A 22710-nucleotide genomic window follows, 5' to 3' on the forward strand; every position below is an offset into this window, starting at 1 on the left:
TTGAAATTTCAAGCTGTGTTGATGCTGTTGCACTGCAATGCTAATTTAAGTCAGTTATTATTAGAAACCTTTATATGAATTTTATGAAAAGGGGAACTAGCTTGATGGAGTCTCTTTCTCAATCAAACAAAGACTCCAATAAAACTCAGAGGCTTACCATGACTTCAGTCAGGAATTCCTACATGGTCCTCAGTTCCTTTCCCTGGCTCCGCTTCCTCTCTGCATTGTCCACAAAACTTTCTCCCCTCACTTATCATCCACTCGCATCATATCCTTCATCAGATGTTGCTCCAGCATAAATGTTTTGCCTTTTCAAAAAGGAGCTTTAGCCTATAAAGAGAAGAACTAACATTTCCTCCTCTCTTCTCCTCTACAGTCTGCACTGGATTTCCCAGAGTGGGAATGTCCAGGCAGCATTTTCATTTCCCCTCCCCTCTCTGACTGCCCCGGCAGTTACACATGCTTCCACCCCCCACCCCCGCCTCCTCTCACCTAACAGAAGCACTACAGTCCGTCTCAGCTCTCAACTCTCAAATTTTCCACTTTTTGCCCTTCCTCCTCACCAACTTTAATGAATAGACAATGAAAACCCCACCCAGCCTTAGACTCCAAAGAACTGTTTTTGCCATCATGCTATGTTGATAGGATTGCATGTTGTTGAATTTATGTTTTAATTAGGCTCAGTTTCTTAAACAAGAAAAAAAACAAGCTGCACATTCAAGTTTGCAGAAGAATGTCCTATCTAAACGCTGTCATATTGGGTCACACTACGGCCCCAAACCTCATGTAGTTATTGCAGTAAACACATTACTGCAATGATCTAAACAGATGATGATTGGTACATCGTCTGCACACTGATAGAGTACGACAGCTTAGTCAATCTTTTCTACGGTCAGTCCTCAAGGGTCAATGTTCTTCGCGATTCCTTTGTGATCCATGTGAGAGCTAGATTACATGCAAAGAAACACTAAAATTATTTGAATCAGGGAATAGGCCATGTTTGAGGAAGCACAGATCCAAAACCTGTGGTACACCAGCCCTTGAGGACTAGAGCTTGAACTTGTTCTGAACTGACCGGCCACACTGCAAAAAGAGGCAAGAAAGACACTTTTGCAAGAAGGGTCAAAGGAAAAACAAGTTGAAAGACAATTTTTTATTTTTCAGATAACACCAAAATTGAACTGGCACAACACCACAAGGTGGACACACTACCCACATTTGGAAGCATGGGATTGAAAGCATCATCCTGTGGGAAAGTTCTCTTTAGGTAAGACTGCAAAGCCCCTCAGATTTGATGGGCAAATGAAGGGAGCTAAATACGTAAGGTTTGATGCAAGAGGAAAACCGATTAGAGGCAAGAAAAGATTGAGACTGGGTCAGATGTTAAGCCTCCACCAGGAGGAAGAGCTACAATGGAACAGCTCATTTGAAAGAATTGTTGCAATGTTATGTGTTAACGGCCAAGTCAAACTCCAGACCTGTATTTGATATAAAAAAAATTGTGGATCTAAAGATCTAAAAGCTGATTGTCATTGTTACTGTTTCAGTTCTTGCTTATGCACCACTTGTTCCATTCAGTAGCTCTGTTTTTGATTAGCTCCTTACTGGTCTGCTGCCTCAGCTTTATACACTCGCTCTTCTGTCTGCCAGACCATTTGTGGCTTTTAGTGTCAGAGCTCCAGTATTGTCAAGTTTACATTCATGTGTCAAGTATTTTTAACTCAGTCCCCCACCATCCAGTGAAAGATCAAGTTTCAGCATCTTTGTGATAATTAATCCAAGCCTTATCCTTCTTTCTTATCTGACAATCAATTGTTAATGCTTAATGCTTGGTCTGAGCCAGTAGAGTAAAACAGTGTCAAGGCTCAGAACAGGGGGCACTGTATTCAAGGCAGACAGGCAGTCTGATAATTCAGAAGCGTTTATTTCAAACCTGCACATCTGCAGTACCAGCGAGGACATCTAAGGCAGGAACCTCAGCAGGAGGAAAACTCAGGTTAGTCACCACGTTAATCTGACGGAGGATGATTATGATCGTGTGAGTCACTAACCTGGTTTTCAGTGCCCAGAGAACTAAGTAGATCTGGGCAGACGGAGGAGGGCAGGAGAATCCAGATGGCGAAGCCAAAGCTGGTGTCAAGGATGCCCTCAGAATTCAGAACTAGGAGATCAGAAGTCCAAAAACGTTCTGAAGGGAAATTCGATTGGTGACTCAAAGTTCAGCAAACAGGCAAATCAGCAGTAGTCCATAGACAGGTCAGGCAGACATATCAGATTGGAAGAGGCAGGCTCAGTGGTTGAGAGGCAGAACAGGTCCAGATCAGGTAATCAGAAACACTAAGTAACCCTGAATCACTCTCACCACTGGCTCGAGAATAATCTCACCTGATGAATGGAAGCAGGCAGGTTAAAACTGATCAGATGGGATGTTTTTTGAAGAAGTTTTCAACTATACAGTCCAGTCAAATAAAACGGAGATTGGTGGATTTTACTCAGTCGACACTTTATTTACTTTATAAAGTAAAGGAGAACAACACATTCACATATCAGCATGATGCTTTGCCGTAATCTGACTAAACAGAGTTTGCCTCCCTTACTTATGCTGTTGGAAAATCTGTGAAGGTAAGCTCACAGTCAAACAAATTACACACACTTTAACAAACCTTGGGGAAACAATATGGCTTGTTGTGGGAATAAGTCTTGTCTAAAATCACTCCTCACTCAGACATTTTCTCAGCCTTACAGGTGAAATAAACTGAGTAAAAACATGTATCACTGGATAAATAGCATAACTAAAAATATGAGTAAAGAGAAATCAAAATTTTCCCACCACATGGGAACAGATAGGCTTAGTGGTTGAGAGCCAGAACAGGTTATCAGAAACACTAAGGTAACGCTGCAACACTCCCTCCACTGGCTCGAGAGTAATCTGGTGCTGATGACTGGTTAGTGGGCTGGTTAAACTTAAGCAGGAGCAGGTGGGTCAGATGACCAGTAACTAGAAACTGGGTGGATTTAGACAGGTGAATGAAATGAATAATTAAGTCAGTCATCAGCGCCAAGACTATGACAAACAATGTAACTGCTGCAAATCTTAAACAGTGTCCTTTATCAGTCACTGTTATTCTCTTATTGGAACCCTGTCATCAAGCGAAGAGAGAGATCCAGTCCCCTATTCATCACAGTCATTTTACACAAAGTTCTGAATCTTTCCTCTTGATGGATACAACCAAAGTAGTTAAGTTCCCTCTTTGCCCAACCAGAATATGGTGAAGTTGCTAGAGTCGCTACTAATTTTGGAGTTTGACAACTTTGCAAAAGGATTAGATTCCACACATCCTCCTCTGACTGATCTTAGACATTTTATAAAGAAGAATGGAAAACCTTAATCTAAAGTTCAAATCCCCACCTCAGGGCTGCTGAATACAAACACATATCAAACTTTTCAAAGTTTTATTTATAAAAAAAAAAATCATGTTTGGTTTTCCCGCTACTTTAAAATGCTCTATAATATGCACTTTTGGTATTGATGGATCAATTAAAATGTCAATAACATATCTTGAGGCTTTATTGGGGCAAAAAGTAAAAGTTTACAGGGTTTATGTTTTTGTGGTTAACTGTTTCACACATATTCAACAAGGTATGGTATTGGACAAATTGCATCCAGCGAGTCAGTCCACCTCCATCTTTTGCCCCAAACTGCAGAGAGGAGGAAAATGTTACTTTGTGAATTGTCTATGGCTAGCTGTAGCTAAAGGCTCAGTTCATATGTTATATAAGAGAAGACGTCAAAGGAAAAGTTGCACCTCAACCCATTTAGACAGAGGAAAAAAAGCAATGCAAAACAGATATGGGTTTAGTTTCATATAAATGTTGTGTTCCCCCTTGCAATGCCTCCATGGGCAATTGCCCAGCATGGCCCAAATGAACCACATGTCCTCTCCACTAGAATATAATTTACCCCTTGATCTCCATTTGAAAGTTTGGAGCTTCATTTACATCTTTTTAGGTTAAACTGTTTTTAGGTTAAACTAAAGCTTGTCATGAATAATCGTCTGAGGGATCTATAAACTCTAGTGTAATAAAACATAGGAATAGAATAATGGCAGTTATTCATGCACCTCCAGAGCTATTGTCAGATGTGTTGTTCTGTATAGCAGACCAACCCATGGGTAAAGTAGCTGAGTCTGCACAGTCACAGATGTTTGACCCACACATGGACCCAAGAGACCTCGAGCGGGCCTGTGTCAAACCAGGGATTCCCTTTAGAGCTGTGCTTGTGTTCAGCAACATCCAACATCACTCCCCCTTTGTAAATGGACACAGATTGACTGGTTTGTTTCAACACCTCAAATTATTTTATGCTTCAGCAGTGAGAGTAAGAAAACACAAACCCATTACTGAGACATAGTTAAACAGTCAGCCCATTGTTCTCGCTCAGCTGAGCAGAAGAGCAGAACATCTACAAAAACCAGCCAGACTTCTTGTTACGTCTGAGATAATTTTACGTTCTCAGATAGCCTTAGCGCATGTAAATGTTGCCAAGACTACGAATACCAGTCAGTGTTTGCTAAAAATGTTTCACGTCTGCACTAACTGTTCTGACATGTTTTCAGTTTTACAAAACATCCCCAGGCATGATTGCTGTCAAAACTAAAGTAGGCTGAAAATCCCTCAAAAACAATATATCATTTCGGGATATGAAGATCACCTGCAACAGAGAAAATAAAGGAAACAAGTTTTGAAGAGGTGAAAATACCTATCTAAGGCATTAGCTCGCCAGCAAATAAAAGTGAGAAATATTTTCCATAAACAGATTTGACGTGGTACAGTGGTGAACCTTTACAGGGAGCGTACCAAAACCACTCAAATTTCTCATCATTAAAAAGCCCAGAACAACGTTGCAATAATTTTTTCCAGTTGGGGATAGAGTTTAAGACTCTGTAATAATAAATAGACTAAAGAGACTGGGTAAAACTTCAGAACAGCTCCTATTCTATGACAGCTAAATTTAAAACATGTCAGAGAGCATAAGCTTCTGTTAGCTGTTTAAGTTTACAAATTCCTCTTAGCCCAATTGCTGCCCTGTTGTTTTCGCCAAGGATGATGAAATTATTTTGCTGATGCTCCTTTTTTCTAGCTTGTAAAACCTGACTAAATGGGAGGTGAAAGGTGTTATTTTGTCTGAGCCCGATGAATCAGACATCAGAAGATTGCTGATGAGAATAACCTGTTGTTTTTTTTAAACAAACAGCCTGTCCGATATATGGCGAACATGTCCTTCTTAAAAATTAATGAGCTTAGAGCCTCTTCCTGCTCACGTTTCAACGAAAACCCCAAGTCTAATCCTTCCACAACTAATTCCAAAGCTAATTTTGACCGCTGGCGGGTGGGGCTAGTTTACCAGGCTACCTTTTGTCATGATGATAACAAAAACTGAAGAGCTAAGCTCTTTTTTTTTACCATTGTCAAAAATCATGGTTTAATGACTAAAACATGACTAGTCATAGCTTTAAGTTTTTGTCAACGAAACAAGATTAAATAAAAGTTAGGGGGTGGTCGGTCAGATATTTAAAATGCATTATTGTCCTGCAATCTGTTGGACAAGCTAAGCTTTATCAGCTGTGCTACTGCGATTTGTTTGTCATGCAGCCCACCTGGATTGCTACGCTGCACATTCTGCCAGGAGAAAATAATGGAATGGTCCGGTACTGCGCGCTGAACTCTGATAAACTCTGATCTTCCAGCTGTGATGTGCAGAAATCCGTCTTTGCGCACATGTAGCTCAGAGTCTATGCTTTATGCTCCACAGTAATGGTTCACTCTCAGCAGTATGGCTCTTCTTGTCCTTGCTACTTAATAAACTATATATGGCTGATCATCGTCTACCAAGAGTAAAAAAATCCCTTTGGCTAACTATCAATATTTTATTTCTTCCAGCTCACAAGAAGTGATACTAAATATTCTTTAATTTCTGCCAAAAACAATCCCTAGATTATATCCAAAGAAAATATTTAATTGCATAATGTTTATTTTTAGACAATGAGCCAGGTGAAAAGGTGCATAGATTTTTCAATATTTCTTTCACATTGTTCTTGTTTCTATCTATTTCAATATGATGTAAATGTTTCCTTTTATTGTCATTAAAATATTTGTTTCATTCTTTCCTTTGAATATATTTCAACATTTTAGTTAGCATATTTTTTAGTTTGCCATGGCATAACAAGGCCATCATGTCGGTTCTCTCTGTGTTTTTTTTTTATATAAAATCCCTGTGAATTTAATTCTATTTTGACCCCTGAGAAGCATTATCCAAGGGGGGAATTCTCAGAAATAAAGGCAAAATTGAATTCTATAAATCAAAGTCTTCTGCACAACAGCAATGATGAACTGCATGGCAACATTCTATACCCAGCAGTTGTAGCATCCAGGCAAGAGCAGTCAGTCTGGTAAAGAATCTGTTTGTTATTCGAAATTGGAAAGGTTAACTTTTTTTGCAACATAAAACTGACTAAAACCTTTTTAAGTTTTAGTCGACTAAAACAGACTAAAACTATCAAACATTGTAATGACTAAAATGTGAGTAAGACTAATAATAGTTTTTGTCCAGATGGTGTTTGGGAAGCATGTATTAAAATTGCCTACATTCCAAAACTTGAGTGCTGCACATCACAACACGTCATCTCAACACACTTTACCGTTCACCAAATCATACAGTCAAATTGATTCAAAGTTTTCTATCCAGTTAATTGCATTGGCTCAATGACTCGAAGGCAATCTCTCACACTAAGCATGCCTGTAGCGGCAGTGGAGAGGAAAAACTCCCTTTTAACAGGAAGAAACCTCCAGCAGAACCAGGCTCAGTGTGAGCGGCCATCTGCCGAGGCTGACTGGGGTTCAAGGAAACAAAAGCAGAGATACAAAAGGCAACAGTAAACGGTGGCCCTTTCCAGAAAACACACAGCCAGGAAGAGGAGCTCAGAGCCAGCTCCCATGTCAGAGGATGAAGAGAGCACATCCAGCCAGTCACAATTCGAGAAACAGGACAACACTAAAAAACAGGCCAATCTCCAACATCTATAAACAAAGGTGTTGATGGCAGCAGCAGCTGACATTAATCTCAAGGATGATGTCACTGCCAAACAGTAACAGACGAGGCAAAGCTGCTATGAGAAAAAGCAGAGAGAGCATAATGTTAGAGATTGAACTAACAGATTCTGAAGAGTGGGAGAATAGAGATAGAATGAAGCAGAATCATGAAATAGGGGTCCCTATGTCCTCCAGAAGTCTAAGCCTATAGCAGCATAACTATAGAGATAGCTCAGGATAACCTGAGCCACTCTAACAATAAGCTTTACCAAAAAGGACAGTTTTAAACCTAGTCTTTAAAGTAGACTGCCTCACGGACTAAAACTGGTAGTTGGTATAACAGGAGAGGAGCCTAATAACTAAAAGATCTGCCTCCCATTTTACTTTTAGAAATTCTAGGAACCACTTGTAAAGTAAACCACTAGGACAATCATATCTCTGATATAAGATGGAGCTTGGCCATTTAAGGCTTTAAATCTGAGAAGGAGGATTTTAAATTCTACTCTGGATTTAACAGGAAGACAATGAAGAGAAGCCAGGATAGGAGAGATATGATCTCTCTTTTTAATTTTCATCAGAACTCTGGCTGCAGCATTTTGGATCAGCTGAAGGCTTTTAACTACAGTTTGTGGACTTCCTGATAGCAAAGAATTATAATAGTCCAGCCTTGAAGTAACAAATGCATGGACTAGTTTCTCAGCATCACCCCTGGACAGGATATTTCTAATTTTTGCAATATTCCTTAGATGAAAGAACGAAATTCTAGAAACCTCTTTGACATAAGATTTAAATGACAGGTTCTGATCAAAAATAGCACCAAGATTTTTTACTTTATTATCTGAGATCAATTTAAACCCATCAAACTGACGTGACTGACTAATCAGCTTCTTTTTCAAAGACTCTGGTCGAAAAACTATAACTTCTGTTTTGTCTGCATTTAGGAGCAGAAAGTTAAGATTAAAAGTTAAGAGTTTTTATTTCTTCAAGACATGCCTGTAATCTATTTAACGAGTTAGCTTTGTTTGGTTTTGTAGACAGATATAGTTGACTATCATCAGCATAACAGTGGTAATTAATCCCAAGCTGTCTAATAATTCCACTAATTGTTGACATGTATATAGTAAAGAGAATTTGTCCTAGCATGACCTGAAATCGATCAGATAGATACAATTTAAACCTGTCTAGTGCTGTTCCTTTAATTCCTACAAAAAATGTGAGTTTTTCTATAATTAAATTATGATTAAGTACAAGTCCATTATCTGTGGCCATGAGAAAGTGATGCCATGAGAAAGTGTAAAGCCAGACTGAAACTCTTCAAAAAGGTCATTATAATGTAAGTGGTTGAACACTGGTTTGGCAACTACTTTCTCAAGAATTTTAGATAATAAAGGAAGATTGGATATAGGTTTACATTTGACCAAGTCATCTGGGTCAAGAGACAACTTCTTAAGTAAAGGTTTAATTACAGCACCCTTAAAAGCCTTTGGTACATATCCCTGATGTGATTAATCACATCTAAATTGGAGGACGAGATCAAAGAGAAGAGTTCCTTGCATAGTCCCATTGAATGAATTTAAGGCCATGTTAAAATGTCATGTCATTCAAAAATGTAACTGCCCTATGTGACCTGTCTTTTCCTCTATGTGAGATTTTGTCTATGTTGTATTTCTGTTTGTATTTTAACTGGTGTGCCGTCTTGGCCAGGTCTCCCTCGAAAAAGAGATTTCAATCTCAAGGGACTTCCTGGTTAAATAAAGGTTAAATAAAAAAAATAAATAAACTGGTTGGAACTGGATCTAACTTGCAAGTTGAAGGCTTAGATGAGGACAGTAGTTTGGCTAACTCTAAAAGTATAAATGGATCAAAGCAGTTTAAACCTGGTTAAGATTTACCTCAATTTCTGCCTCAGCTTCCAGAGATAACCCAATCATAGTTAGAGGAGTGCTATTGATCTTATTTTTAATTAATATCAATCTTATTTATAAAGGATCCCATGAAATCATAACTGCTAAGAGCAGGTGTTCAGGGACAGAGACAGATCTATGGCTCTGGGCGAGTTTGGCAACTGTATTAAAAGATAGCTAGGATTATTCTTATTCTCCTCTATTAATGAGGAGAAATATGCTGCTCTTGATTTACGAAGGTCCTCTTATACAGAAATCAACTGTTTTTCCAGACTAGGTAGGATTGTAGTAGGCATGTGGTGTGTGATTTTCTCTCCAGTTTTCAAGGATTTTACTTTAGAGTGCACAGCTCTGCATTAAACCAGGGAGACAGTTTTCTATTTCTAAAGTTTTTCTTTTTCAAAGGAGCTGCTTTGTCTAAGGCAGTACGCAGAAAACTAGCAACCCCATCAACAAAAGCATAAACCTGTTAAGGGGAATAAACTAAACTTTTGCCCTCTGAAGCACGGCTCAGTAACACAGAGGAGAGGAAAAGTGAAACCGATTCTTTAAAATGTATGACTGCACTATCTGATTATGATCTGCTAAAGTGAAACCTTCTTCCCATCTGCTACCGGCCTTATCAACAAGTGACACTGGACAATGTTTCTCTCCCCCATTCAGGATTTCTGCCTTACATTAACGCACAGTCTACTGTGTGTATATAGCTTCTGTGTATATATATATATATATATATATATATATATATATATATATTCTATCTTATTTTGTTTTTTGTCTGCACCAACAACACCAAGTTAAATTCCTTGTAAGTGCAAACCTACTTGGCAATAAACTTGATTCTGATTTTCATGAGTTCAAGACTCATGACCAAAACAATGAAATAGTGGGAAAACAATTGGCTTAGGCAGGGTGGTTGGAGCTCCAAGGAGACACATCATAAGTAGCTGCTCAAGGTATTTAAGACATTTCTGGGGGATATTTTACAAGCATGTTATAGTAGGAGAATACCCCAGGAAGTATAGCTAATTTGAAGGACTGTAATTCCCCTGTCGCTGGATATTGTTGCTAGATAGAGGAAGGCTGGCCTTTCACTAATTAAAACACACACACACACACACACATATATATATATATATATGCATATATATAATATATATATATATATATATATATATATATATATATATATATATATATATATATATATATATATATATATATATATATATATATATATATATATATATATATATATATATATATATATATATGCATATATATAATATATATGAGACAATACTAATTTCTCTACTTCTTGCCACTCCCCGTTTGACTAATAAACTTTATATAACGCTTATAGTTACTGACCTGCCTTCTTACAGCATCAGAAAAAACAAGTGTTGACATGCTGGATTGGTTAATCTGAGCTCTCAGGGTAATCCACGGCCAATTCCAGACAAAAAGGGAACAATCATCTAAGCTGTTTTTAAGGTTATAATTAACAACTTTATCTTAAATTTCATTGTATTGCAACACAAAACATGCTGTGTTGTTTCTTACATTACATAAAAACACTTTACCTTTTCTATCCGTCTTACTAATACTAAAATAAGACTTTGTTGTTAAACTCCTTCAACAAAACACATTGGCTTGGTTAGATCCTACTTTGTGAAAAGCTAACAGCACCCTCTTGTGTTTATGATGTGTTATGCTACACTCCAGTTACCAATAAAGCCTAGGGGCAACACAGGCCTGATGTTCATCAGATCAATTACAAAATCCAAATCCAAAGAGGAAATAGTGATTTATTATATATTTTTTGTTAAATTTGTTGATTCCACTTCAATGAATGCTGTTTTATTTATTTTCACAATCTTTATGCAAAAGTATTCAAACCACATAGTTGCATTTGATGTAAAATTCACACTCTAAAATATGAGACCATGTAGATGAACCTGCACAATGTGAAAGGCGCGGTAGTCAGGTGACTAAAACTAAATCTTCCTGTTAACATGCCATAGGTACTCATCACTCTTAGCACACCAGCCCAGTTACTTAACACAATGACCCTCCCTTGATTGGCAGTGGTAGTGAGAGTAAAATGTGGCTGACTGGTGGCTTTTCTAGAATTTTGTCTGAAAATACTATTTGTTCCCCCTTTTGTTATGCCTCAGAGTTCTGTTTTCCTTTCTGCTGATCTGTCACATAAAACAGTATTGAATCCACTGGGCAGAAGGCATTGTTCTAACTTCATTCAAATCAGATTTTTTAATGCACTCTTTATCACATGCTTTCCCTCCTATTAAGTAACAACCTACTTCATCAGTGTAACTTTTGATGTGTTTTTCCATCTGTGCTCAACAGTTACTTAAGGAGTCCTCATTGTGTAATAAAACACAAATTTGGATAAAATCAAGCAAGTGCTCCAAAATCAACAGAATATGAATTATTATATGTCTGTTACTTAATTTGGCTAATCAAATTTTTTAACTTGGCTCATATATGTAGATTGAAATAAAAGTTACTCAGTGTCTCTTTTTCTTATTGTTGGACAGTTTGGTAAAATGGACAAACTAGATGATGGTATTTGACTGTTAATTGGCATTTGACTAATAAATACATCAACTAACAAAATAAACTCCATAGTGATTATCATAATTATTGTTTTTTAAAACGTGTTTACTGTATACCTGGATAAACACATCGCCCAGTCTATGCCTCTTGTTAAGAAACCAGCAGGAAAGACTAGTAAAACCAGGTTGTTACTTTGTCCCTGAGCCTCACCCTTAGTCTCTGGGTGTTCACTGACTTGCCCCAGTTTATGCAACACACTAGTCATTCCTGTAACGGTCAACTTTATTAACCTCCCCATGCACCTGTGGCAGGCTTGTGGCGCGCCCAGAAAGGACACTTTGTTCTGTTTTGGACACACGCAACTAACTACTCACATAATGACTGCTTTCTTATTGTGAATCTGGTATTGTGCTGTTGTGGTGATAACTATCATTTAAAGGATTAAAGATAAACTATATGAAAAGGTGTCCAAATAACTTGCTTTTTATCAGGCATTGTTTATGAATCATTTGATTTATCTTCAACTTCAATGTTTTTCACACATAAATCAACATTTCTGCCCAGTTGAGCTGCATTTTGCAATCCTCTCCTTCCCAGCAATAGATGGCAAACAGAGAGATATAGGTTTGTAAAATCACATTGGAGCAACACACCACAGACTGAACTTACTTTCCAGCATACTGTCAAAGTTTAGAAAAAAAAAAACATCCCAGGGGTTTCATTTTTCAGCAACTCTATTTTCAAAAATCTATCTTGATTACTTTGGCTTTAAATGTCAGTGTTGCTTAGCATCATCAGCTGTGACTCATGTCCCCCAATCTAATCCTACAACAAAACGACAGACAGAAAAGCTGATTCATTATTAGAGTGGGGACAATGCACCTTCTCTAGCAGAATAACCGACCATAGTTACAGTGGAAAAATTGTTTGTTGGACACCAGGAAAAACACAAAAAAACTATTTAAGCCAGCTGCTTTTTGATTCGCAATGACTCAGGGCAGTGTTGTTTTTAACTGCTGGTTGTATAAACTGATGGGAGGTGAACAATTAACTGAAATGACAAAGTTATAAAATATGCATTTATGCAGGTGGAGCTCAGTGAATGCTAAGAATTTGCTTAAACTAAGCTAAAAATTAGGGTGATGTCAAGGAGGCTTTGGACTTCAACACTAAAGATAAATTGTCTAAATATAATGGAAACACTCAACAGTTGCTCAAAAGTTGCAATCATCATTGCCATTAATCATTAATTTTCACTGGATTAGTGAGAAGAGTATCTGTTACTTTTAACTAAAAAGAATTGTGTTTTTTAACAGCCATTAGGAAGCATTTTTTTTTTTACGAGGAAACACGTGTTAAATTAAAGTGTGTAAAAAAAGAAGCATTGCGGATACATCTTAGATCCACTTCAAATGCAAGAAGCCACAAATATTACTTCTCCAATTTCTAAAGATGAATTATGTTTAATCGATGGTTGATTTGTTGGTATAACTCACTTATGACAAAAAGGAAATAAAATGGAGGAACATTTGCATCAACGTATTGTGCTCAGTTCCATTTAGCTGTGGAAGTCATAATTCTTCCATTGATCACACACTGTGGAAACACTCCCTCTACACAGCCATCACATTCCTGTCCCTAAATACACTTCACAATGACAGGTCCAGTTGAACAGAGTTTACAGAAATAATTGTTTTTCACTTTCTGTTTTCACCAATTGTTGTAATGATTTGGTCTATGAAACAGCTATTGCTTGCAATATAAGTTTCCATTTAAAATGGTTAGGGTTAACAGAAAAAAAAAGAAATAAATCTATGGGAGAATAAACACTGAAAAGTTCTACTTCCCATAGTGGATATATATTGACTTCTGCCTCCTTTTTAAGCTTACTTTTCATTAATGTTTTATATGAAATTTATTTTTGTTTATCCCCTGGGTTCCCCTTAAGTCTGCTTACTAAGCTGCCTAACTGCAGAATTAATTTGAAGTATATGTGTTTTTATTTTACACCCCTCATATATTTACAAGTGTTATTGTTCACGATATGAAAACTAACATCACTGTAATTCAAGCTGAGTGTCTTCTTTCCAACTCATTATTTGCCATTTTGTCCAACCATTTTTACACAGTTTACCATAAACAAAAATCTTGACCAGACCAGCTCTACTCTATGTCTTGTTTTTCGTTTTCTTGCCGAGTTATCCTCTCATTTCTGGTAGCCTCCCACTCTTGCGTGGATCTGGTGGATCTTTTGTTTACATGATAAATGAGGGACAAAGACAATTATTTAATGTAGAAATCCTGCTCAACATCTACAGTACTAGCGTTTAGCTGATGCTAACCCTCTAATAACTATGCCGTTATTTATTTTACTGGTCAATTTTATTTTTATATTACAAAAATTTTCTTCTTCTTTAGGACCCCCCTCAGTCAAGGGCCCTTAGAATCATCATAGCTTTTGCCCCCCATATGGCGCCCTTGGGTGGAACAAAGAATTAGAGGAAAAAAAAAAAAAGGTGGCTTTGAGTCAAGCTACTTGATTGGCCAAATATGTCAACTGCAGATGTTAATGGCTATTAGGGGGTTCTAATAGGCCATTAACTCCTTTGTCGGAGTGGTTTCAGTCACATGCCTCATTGAAGCATGAGTCAGGTGAGGGCAGGTGAGAGGCGAATCTTCTGGTTAATGTTCATTTGCTTTGTAAGTAGGTGACAGGTTATGTCTAAGACCACCTCCTTTGTTGAGAGATGTTTTTACCAGAATAACAAAAATGGCTTCCTTAACCCCTCTTTCAAATCATTGTTCTTCCGTGGCCAGAATATGGACCGTATTGTCCTCAATGAGTGTCTTTTAGACTTCAGGTGTAGTTTAACAGCTGAGTCCAGTCCCAAGGAGTTGGCCCTCCTGTGTTGAGCTATGCGCTTTGTACTGGTTGCTTGGTCTCCCCATTTTACAGCTCTGTGCAGGAAGGCAAGACTGTCATCTTTTATATCTTTCCAGGTGAACTTGAAGTTTTCTGTCCATTGCGTTGATGTGGTCTGTAAACATGTTGATATTGTATCCTTGGTCTTTTTATTTAAACAAATATGTCATCTATCACCTGCCCTCACCTGACACATGAGGGAGTTATTAACCCATCAGAACCCTAACAACCATTAACACCCCCTGGGTGACCTTCATGGCCGATCAAGTAGGAGGGATCAGAGCCACGTTTTTATCCCCTTACTCTTTGTTACCCCTACAGTGCATTGATATCAATGTTCTATACCATCAGTTAGAACTGTGGAAGCATTTGGCCATCAGGAAAACCTAAAGTCTAGTTGCCTAAACTGAACATTTCAAGCTTGACCATGGCCTGGATGACAGAGAATCTTCACAGAAACAAAGAGTTAAACTGATACCTCTTTGAATGGACACACACTGCATACATCATCGACTAATTAATGAGAAAAATGTCCTGATGGCCCATACTAAGAAAAGCCACTTACTTCAAGAATATTGGAAACACATTGAGAGGTGGTATGAATTAATTAATGGCCAAGAGTCAGCAGGAAGCTTAATGGAAAGACCTTAGTCTAGGTCATTTTCTTTGAGGAACATATTTAAAACTATATGGAAATAAAAGAAGCAAATATGTTATATTTAATGAAAAAGTGTATTTAGAGACACTAAATAAGAAATATAAACTCAACCTTTTGAATAAAAACATATTTATTTTTGGCAAAGAAACAACAAATCTTACAAAAATAGCAGATAACCAGTGCAAAAAGTCTAAACTACTCATTTAACAATACTTGTATCACATGTAGCATTTTTTCATCCCATTTGCACCTTGTCTTCATATAACATTGGCCAGTGAAAGTTTCATAATTTAAGTGCCTTCAAATTGTTACATTTTAACAAAGAATATTTTGATGACATCGTTTTCAATTATGATATGACCAGAAAAATAAAATATTTTAAAACAAACCAGTAACAAGACTTTAGAGGGTCAAAAATCGTTGAAACCTTAAGCCTCTCACAAAAACCACCACCCCGTTTCCGTCAACTCACCAGCAAGTTTAACGGTACATGGTAATAAATTGTACTTCAGTGTTGCACGCATTAAAGTATTCTTACATTTATGCTATGATTAAGTAATCAAATTAAATTGTAGCTTAGATTTAAAAGATATTTCTATTGTGTTTTAAATCAAAAGTCATTAGAAAATCTGACATTCTATCATCTAACATTGATTCTTCACATTGCTGTGAAAGCCAGCATACAAATGGTAACCATCAGAGCTGTAAAACAGAGAAGAGAAGATAAATTACTTTTTGTTGACATTTCTTTCTTAAGATCCTGCATCTTTTGAGAAAAACCACTAAGAAATGTTTTAAGCTTACCTGGCAAGAATGACAGTGTGGCTGTCACAGGATGAGCAGAGGCGTTAGTAGTGTTGGTGGTGAGCAAATTGGTGATGTTGGCGCTGGGGTCCGAGAGGTTTACCCGAGATGTCAGTATGGCAAAGGTTGCTCTTCCAAATGCCAAAGAACCTGAGAGAACATCAAAATATCATTACATTTATATGAATAAAAAAAAATGCTAAATATTATTTGAGTCTAGGCAACAGTTGATGAATGCTTAAAGTGAATGCTTACTAGCGTTGAAGGATCCAGTTGAAACAGACAAAGAGTAAGTTGCTTCTGCTCGTGCACTTGTGTCTGGTAGCTCAGCGGTAAAAGTACACTGGATTTTACCACTGGCGAACGAGCCTCGCTCATTGCTTGAGTCCAGTGACTGAAAAGAAAACACTTGATTAACTGCCTGTTTAGCCATGATCACCATACAAAACTTGGTTTATACAAACTGACAATGTACCTCCGACCACCACACACACACAAACAGAAACACACCATCTATATGAATACATAACTCACCACTGTTGTATTTAGTTCAAAATTATCAATGGTGGCAGTGAAGAAACGGACAGAACCATTGTTGTTTGCACAAATATAGGCTCTGTGAGAGCCAGCCTTTGGATGATGACAACACAGTATTAATTTCATGTATTTAAATTAAGAGGTACTTTCTTCTTGAGCCATAAAATAAAACATGCAATACCTGACTTTCAGCAGTTGAGAGGCCAGCAGCAATGTAGCCGTCAGACTGTCCTGACAGTTCAAAATCAAATGTTTGGCTGCTTCGTTCCTTGGCCGAAAGGAAAAAACAATTGTCTCCTGTAGAAGGATCACAATCTGTGGGTCTATCCGCACAGAGCTTTGCGGAACCACAATCATTCCGAGTAATAGTTCCCTGAAAGTGTGAGGACAGATATTATAGATTTTGAATCTTAAAAACAATGATACAGGATAAAGAAATGAACAGGCAAAAAGGAGGAATTAGTAAACCTTATAAATCAGTTTTTTTGGACACATTCACACAGATGGGTGTTCATTTTTAATTATAAACAAGACATTAAAAAAATAATATAGTTCAAAAGAGAAACAGAGGAAAATAGCCTTTTCAAATTTATGTTATTACTGTAATCAAATCAGGATCATCAGCTCATGATTAAAATTCATGCTGAACATTTTGACACTGATTAGCCCTTTGATACATTGATGTGGGTAGTTTAGCAGTTATATGCACTCAGAACCACTGAGTCGAAGGTGAACTCCCTGGTAAGATCCAACTTTCTGTCAAAAGGGCTATGCACATGACCAGCATGAGGCTTCAGAAAACATCCTCAGAGTTTTCACCAGATACAGTAGTTCTCATAAAACGTCACCATTGTCTGAGTGCAATGAACCCAAAAGAAGCTTTCCGCTTCAATGATCGCACGTAAGAGAACCACAATGGTTGTATATTGTTGGCTTCAAGGGAGTGAAAACAAAACTGATAAAACCAGAAAGGGTAGTTTTCATTTACGTCCTGATAATCAAAAAAGCAGGGCTAACCAAATTTTTCTATCAAGCATCGAGTGTCAAGTATCCAGAAAAAAGAAGCCATCCAATACAGCACCCATTTGCACTATGGACATTTATAAAAATGTTTCAAAACAGGCAAGTTAGCTCTTTAAAGTTAAACTCTTCATTAATACATCTAAATGTAAAAATGTCCATATCATCTTAAATAAACAGTCATTCTGATTTGGAGACTCTAAATATTTATTGTGTAAGCATGCAAAACTCACAAGGACAAAAACATGAGTTGCAGCAACGCTTTTTTCTTACCAATTATTTTTTCTTGATCCATATTTTATGGATCAATATAACAAGCCACCTTTGCTTACTACTTTCTCAGCAACACATCAACTACTGTGCCTTTATAACATTCTTTAGCACTGGACAAAGACATAGCTAATTAGTAAAATCCCTGAATATTATATAAACTAATAAGTCTAACAATAAATGTAAAAAGGGTCTTAAAAATGTTCAAATCAAACATTTTCATCCTGTTTTCAATTACAACATATTTGAAATGACCGGCTGTGCGTACAATATTATGCCTAAAATTGTTCGCAAGATGCAAAAAGAAATCTTGCCACAGGCCTCTTGCTTCTTATGATTTGAAAGTGCACAAACAAACTGGACTTCTGAAAATCTTCTATTTATTGTTTTGTGACTAAAATATTTGGACTTAGAACCAAAGACTTGTTGGAATAAACTAAAAACAACAAGCAAAGATGGGATATCATAGCAATCATGGATTATAAAGCTGGAATTATAGCAAATCCTGACAATCTCATCAATTTATTAATGACAATGAACTCTACTGTATTGGACAATGCTTCTGGAAATCATGACGTTATTGTTTTTAAAACAATTTCCATTTGGCAATAATTCTAGCTATTTGTGAATCCCTTACCTGAAGTCCGGGGATGTTTACTGTTGAAGTTGTGTTGGCGGTAATCTCGTTGGTGACAGTGGCATTAGGATTTCCCAGGTCTACGGGTGAGGTCCTTATTATATCAGTGGGGGCCCCCAGACTATTGTCGGCTGAGAGTAGAAGCACATATTTTTAAGCTAAATAATATCAGTATTGGTAAAAGTTAAAATAGTTTTTGGAAGTCTTTGTGATATGTAGCTTACTGTCATTAAACTCTCCTGTCGAAACTGAAAGCGAGATGCCGGTTGCACGAGCACGCCTACTTGTCACTGGGACTGTGGCAAGAAAGCGGCACTGAATTCTGTTGCCTTCAACCTTGCCCCTTACTGAGTTAACACTGAGCTGCAGAGCAGAAAGTACAGTTATTTTTTATTTCAATTTTTTTTGACATATCATATTTTAAAGAAGAGAGCAAACTTGCAAGCTGTTAAACAAGATACAAAACAATATGTATGGTTGGTTATCATTAAACAATGAAGCAAAGCAGCAGAACTCACATTTGAAACTTTCAATATACCATTTACACGGCGAGTAGTAAAGAATCGAACACTACTCCTGCTGTTTGCACAAACATATGTTGGGTCTCCCTGTGGAAGGATAAAAGGATAAAGTAAATAAAATCATATTAAATTTTATTAATTATCCACTTTGATCCACTATACAGTAGATGATCAGCTACGTGTTTTACAAAATTTTCAAAACACAATTAAAACATTTAAAAACCATAAGTAAAAAACTCTTTGCATTGTTGTTAAATTATCTTTAAACATGTTGATAATATTAAATTACCTCTGGGCCACCACCCGACAGAGTGGCTGCAATGTAGCCTGCTGATTCTCCTGAGAGATCAAAGTTAAAGTTGTTACCACTTTGCCGTCTGGCACCAAGAAAGAAGCACCGTCCATTCCCGGGATCACAGCTTGCGGGCTCAGCTGCACACAGCTGCGTTTTTCCACAATCCGTATTAACAAGGTTTTCCTGCAAAAGGGACACAGACCATCTTAGTGGGCAGAATGGTTTAAAGTTTAAGTGTTCTTAAATTCATCTACGATGTTCGCTATCCTCATTTTATTTTTTTTTAAAGCTCTTTCACTTACCTGCAGAGGTGCCACTGAGGTGTTTGTTACTAAAGGTGGAGCTTGTGTTGATACGGTTGTATTTTCAGCTTGGGTGTTGTTCATGTTGCCGGTTGGTGTTGTCGAAGTATTGCCAGGATTTGTCATGTTTCCTGTCATTGTCGCCATGTTGCCAGGTGGCATTGTGGTCATATTGCTGTGATTTGTCATGTTTCCTGTCTCTGTCATGTTGCCGGTTGGTGTTGTCGAAGTATTGCCAGGATTTGTCATGTTTCCTGTCATTGTCGTCATGTTGCCAGGTGGCATTGTGGTCATATTGCTGTGATTTGTCATGTTTCCTGTCTCTGTCATGTTGCCAGTTGGTGTTGCCGAAGCATTGCCATGATTTGTCATGTTGCTAGTTGCTGTTGCTGAAGTATTGCTTGAACTTGTCGCATTGTTTGTTGTGTTGGTCATAGCGTAGGTACCCAAAAACTTCCATGACAGAGTCACCAGCAGCACACAGAGGATAAGCCCTTTATCCATGCCTATAAGAAGGGATATGATAAATATTATGTCAGTTTGTTAGATAGATGTTGTTTAGATAGGCGTTGATGTAAGATGTATGTAAGTGTCAAATTTTCAATTTCTCCTAAAATATATTGAACATTTAATGTTCATTTAGTTTGAAATAATATGTCTCACTGTGTAGTAAAGAACATTCCAATAATCTGAAATAATTATAAAGTAAATAAAATAGGAAACATTGTTTGCAAGTTGTCTGGCATACTAACCTGCAACGTAAATATTATTATGAAATCTTAAACATCTTCTCTATACCCTTGTATAATTCCGTTTGTTTATTTTAGTTTATTCATATATCACCAATTAAAAACATCTCAACGCACTTTACCAAGAAAGTCAGTTAAATTAGATCATACAGAGAGGTTAAAAGTGCTTTATCTAACTGAACCCAGCTGATAATATGGAATCAATGACTTTGCCAAACTCTAATAAAAGGATTACATTTTAAAGTCAGGCATTAACACATCGTAAGAAATAAAAAGTTTTAAGAAATAAACAGACAGTCAATGAAATTATGATGTTCAGGTGTTCATATGGGGAAATTTAGCAGTTTTGAATTTACCAGAAGCTATTCTGTGGATTTGTATATTATTCAAAACTCAAAACACACAGTTACTTGTCAGACATCTTTGTAAAATACAATGTTAAAAAAGCAGACAAAATATGAGCATTACAAGAATTTTATTACTGCTTATCTATAATTGATATGTCTTTCCGTATTCTGTAGTTATTGCCATGAGAGTCTTGCCACATCAGCTTGTGTTCTCCTGTTTAGTATCCTAGTTTATGTGCATCTAGCTTCCTCTCTGGTAAATAGATGTAATCCAGCATCTGCCTTGCCTTTATTTTGCTTTAGCTGCTTCGCATTTCTTCAGATTAGCTTCTCTGTTTTACTCCTTCTCGCACCCGACCTAAGGGTTTAAGCTAACTTGTTCTCATTATTCATCATAGGATCCTCCAGTAATGCTGCCTGTTTTGCTGTCTGTTATCTTGCGCATTTCCTAATCATAGTTTCATATTCCTGTTGGTTCTGTTTCTTCTTTCAATGCTACTTCCAAACTGCTCCTACTATTAAAGAAAGAGGTCTGACAAAAAAAACGTTATTCTTTAAAATGTTTCTATAATTAAATCAATGACACAATCTTCCATATACGGAGTTAAAAGTTATGCTTATTGTTTTTCTGTCTACTGTTTTAACATTTTTAAACCTTTAAGTACTTTTAAATTATCTACATACGATGGAGGTGTGAATTGTCCTCTAAATATTAGTTATCCCTGGTAAGTTGAAAATTGTCACATTGTCCATCCATCCATCCATTTTCTGTCACCCTTATCTGAGAGGTGCTGGTGCCAGCTGTCAATGGGCGAGAGGTGGGGTACACCCTGGACAGGTCGCCAGTCTATCGCAGGACATTGTCTCATTGTATGTAATCATACTCTCACTTTTATAGGAAAGCGGCAGTGGACTGCTGAGGCTAAAACAGAAGTTATTAAGCAAAACTTCTAACTTTCCAAAAAAAATATCTGTTGTAGGCCATACCTATTCATATAAAACAAAACATTTCTACAAACATTTATGTACTTTATTTACTAAAGATGTAGGATTTATCATTACTAGTTTATGTTTAAGATTGTTAACCTCAGTAAATCACCCTTAAAAAACATTTCTTGTTGCTTCTTTAACTGGTCATTGGTTGAACATGATGAAATTTGCTCTATAAACAAGTCCACAAATTCCTTTCTAGGAAATTTCTGGTGAAAAGAGGTAGATAATGATGCTTATAAACCTAAATCATTTATAGCAGTTCTGCCTGAAAAAGTGGCTAAAATTTTAGCATACTATTGTTAGAAGCTTGTGGAAGGATATCCAAATGATACAATGCAATTCATTTAGATTAGACCGGCTATATTTCAAGTAACCTGTGTTAACCTTATCAATTAATAAAGTAAAAAAAATAAAGAACTATAATTTAAATTCTTTAACACTAGTGAAATAATGTAACATAAAGTATTTTGCAATGGAGAACAGTTGTTTCAGTTCCTACCTTTGAATCTTCTTATTCTCAGTGTAAATGGTTGTTCCTTAGATTTAAAATCTCTTATAGTTTTGTTTCCAGATATGATTTGCAGGTGGAGTAAATCTGATGCCTTCTACAGCCTCCAAAAAAGATGTGACACCTGTTCACTCTGTTTCCATTTATAAGCTCAAAGGGAGGAGTCACAAAAAAACAGAAAGAAAACATGACACATTAAATATACATACTTTTAGGATATTCCACCATGCAGGTTGCAGGAAATAGCTTAAGGGTATGAGACAATGGAATACTTGTAAGATAAACCTTCCAAACTGCTATGAAGCTGTCTGTTGGTGTGTGTGTGTGTGTGTAGGGTTTTGTGTCTCTGCAGATACTCAATGCTGACAGAGAATTTTTTTTTCTGTATTTCAGTGTGGTCACTTTAGGAAACTCTTTTTTTTATTTTGGTCCTAAGTCAGGGTTTATATTAATTAAAACTGTTCATGTTCAATACAGACTCCAATGCAGCTTCACTGTCCAGGGATGATTGAATCATTTTTAGAGGTGTGTCAATTATCTTATTTTTAAAACAATAAATCTTATTCATAAAGTCAT

At 36.9% G+C, this 22710-nt stretch overlaps 2 protein-coding genes across 4 annotated transcripts in view; both read right to left on the reverse strand.

The window, feature by feature from the left end:
• The window catches only part of arhgef40 (Rho guanine nucleotide exchange factor (GEF) 40), a 61502-nt gene extending 61091 nt beyond the window's left edge, over positions 1–411 (reverse strand). Inside the window, exon 1 of one of the 2 annotated variants that reach the window (XM_038300282.1) lies at positions 158–411. In XM_038300282.1, coding sequence (XP_038156210.1) covers positions 158–160 — 3 coding nt within the window. In that variant the 5' untranslated portion in view covers positions 161–411. The remainder of the gene's footprint in view (positions 1–157) is intronic. The other variant, XM_038300281.1, reaches the window with a different exon arrangement.
• A 14852-nt stretch (positions 412–15263) lies between these two features.
• On the reverse strand, positions 15264–22277 carry LOC119793230 (putative ferric-chelate reductase 1). Of its 2 annotated transcripts, XM_038300295.1 has the most exons (12): positions 22126–22277; positions 19745–20043; positions 19538–19621; positions 19230–19418; positions 18938–19027; positions 18644–18782; positions 18420–18550; positions 16674–16865; positions 16490–16585; positions 16211–16349; positions 15956–16105; positions 15264–15853 (listed from the first exon to the last, which is right to left on the reverse strand). In XM_038300295.1, exons 2-12 carry the CDS (start codon positions 20039–20041, stop codon positions 15810–15812), a joined length of 1551 nt encoding a protein of 516 aa, XP_038156223.1. In that variant the 5' UTR covers positions 20042–20043; positions 22126–22277; the 3' UTR covers positions 15264–15809. The 2 variants fall into 2 exon arrangements, with proteins under 2 accessions (XP_038156223.1, XP_038156222.1); XM_038300294.1 differs by having other exon boundaries at positions 19538–20043.
• Between the last annotated feature and the right edge of the window lie 433 nt (positions 22278–22710).

Source organism: Cyprinodon tularosa, unplaced genomic scaffold (assembly GCF_016077235.1).
Source record: "Cyprinodon tularosa strain WSP-4 unplaced genomic scaffold, ASM1607723v1 ctg445, whole genome shotgun sequence".
Lineage (NCBI taxonomy): Eukaryota > Metazoa > Chordata > Actinopteri > Cyprinodontiformes > Cyprinodontidae > Cyprinodon > Cyprinodon tularosa.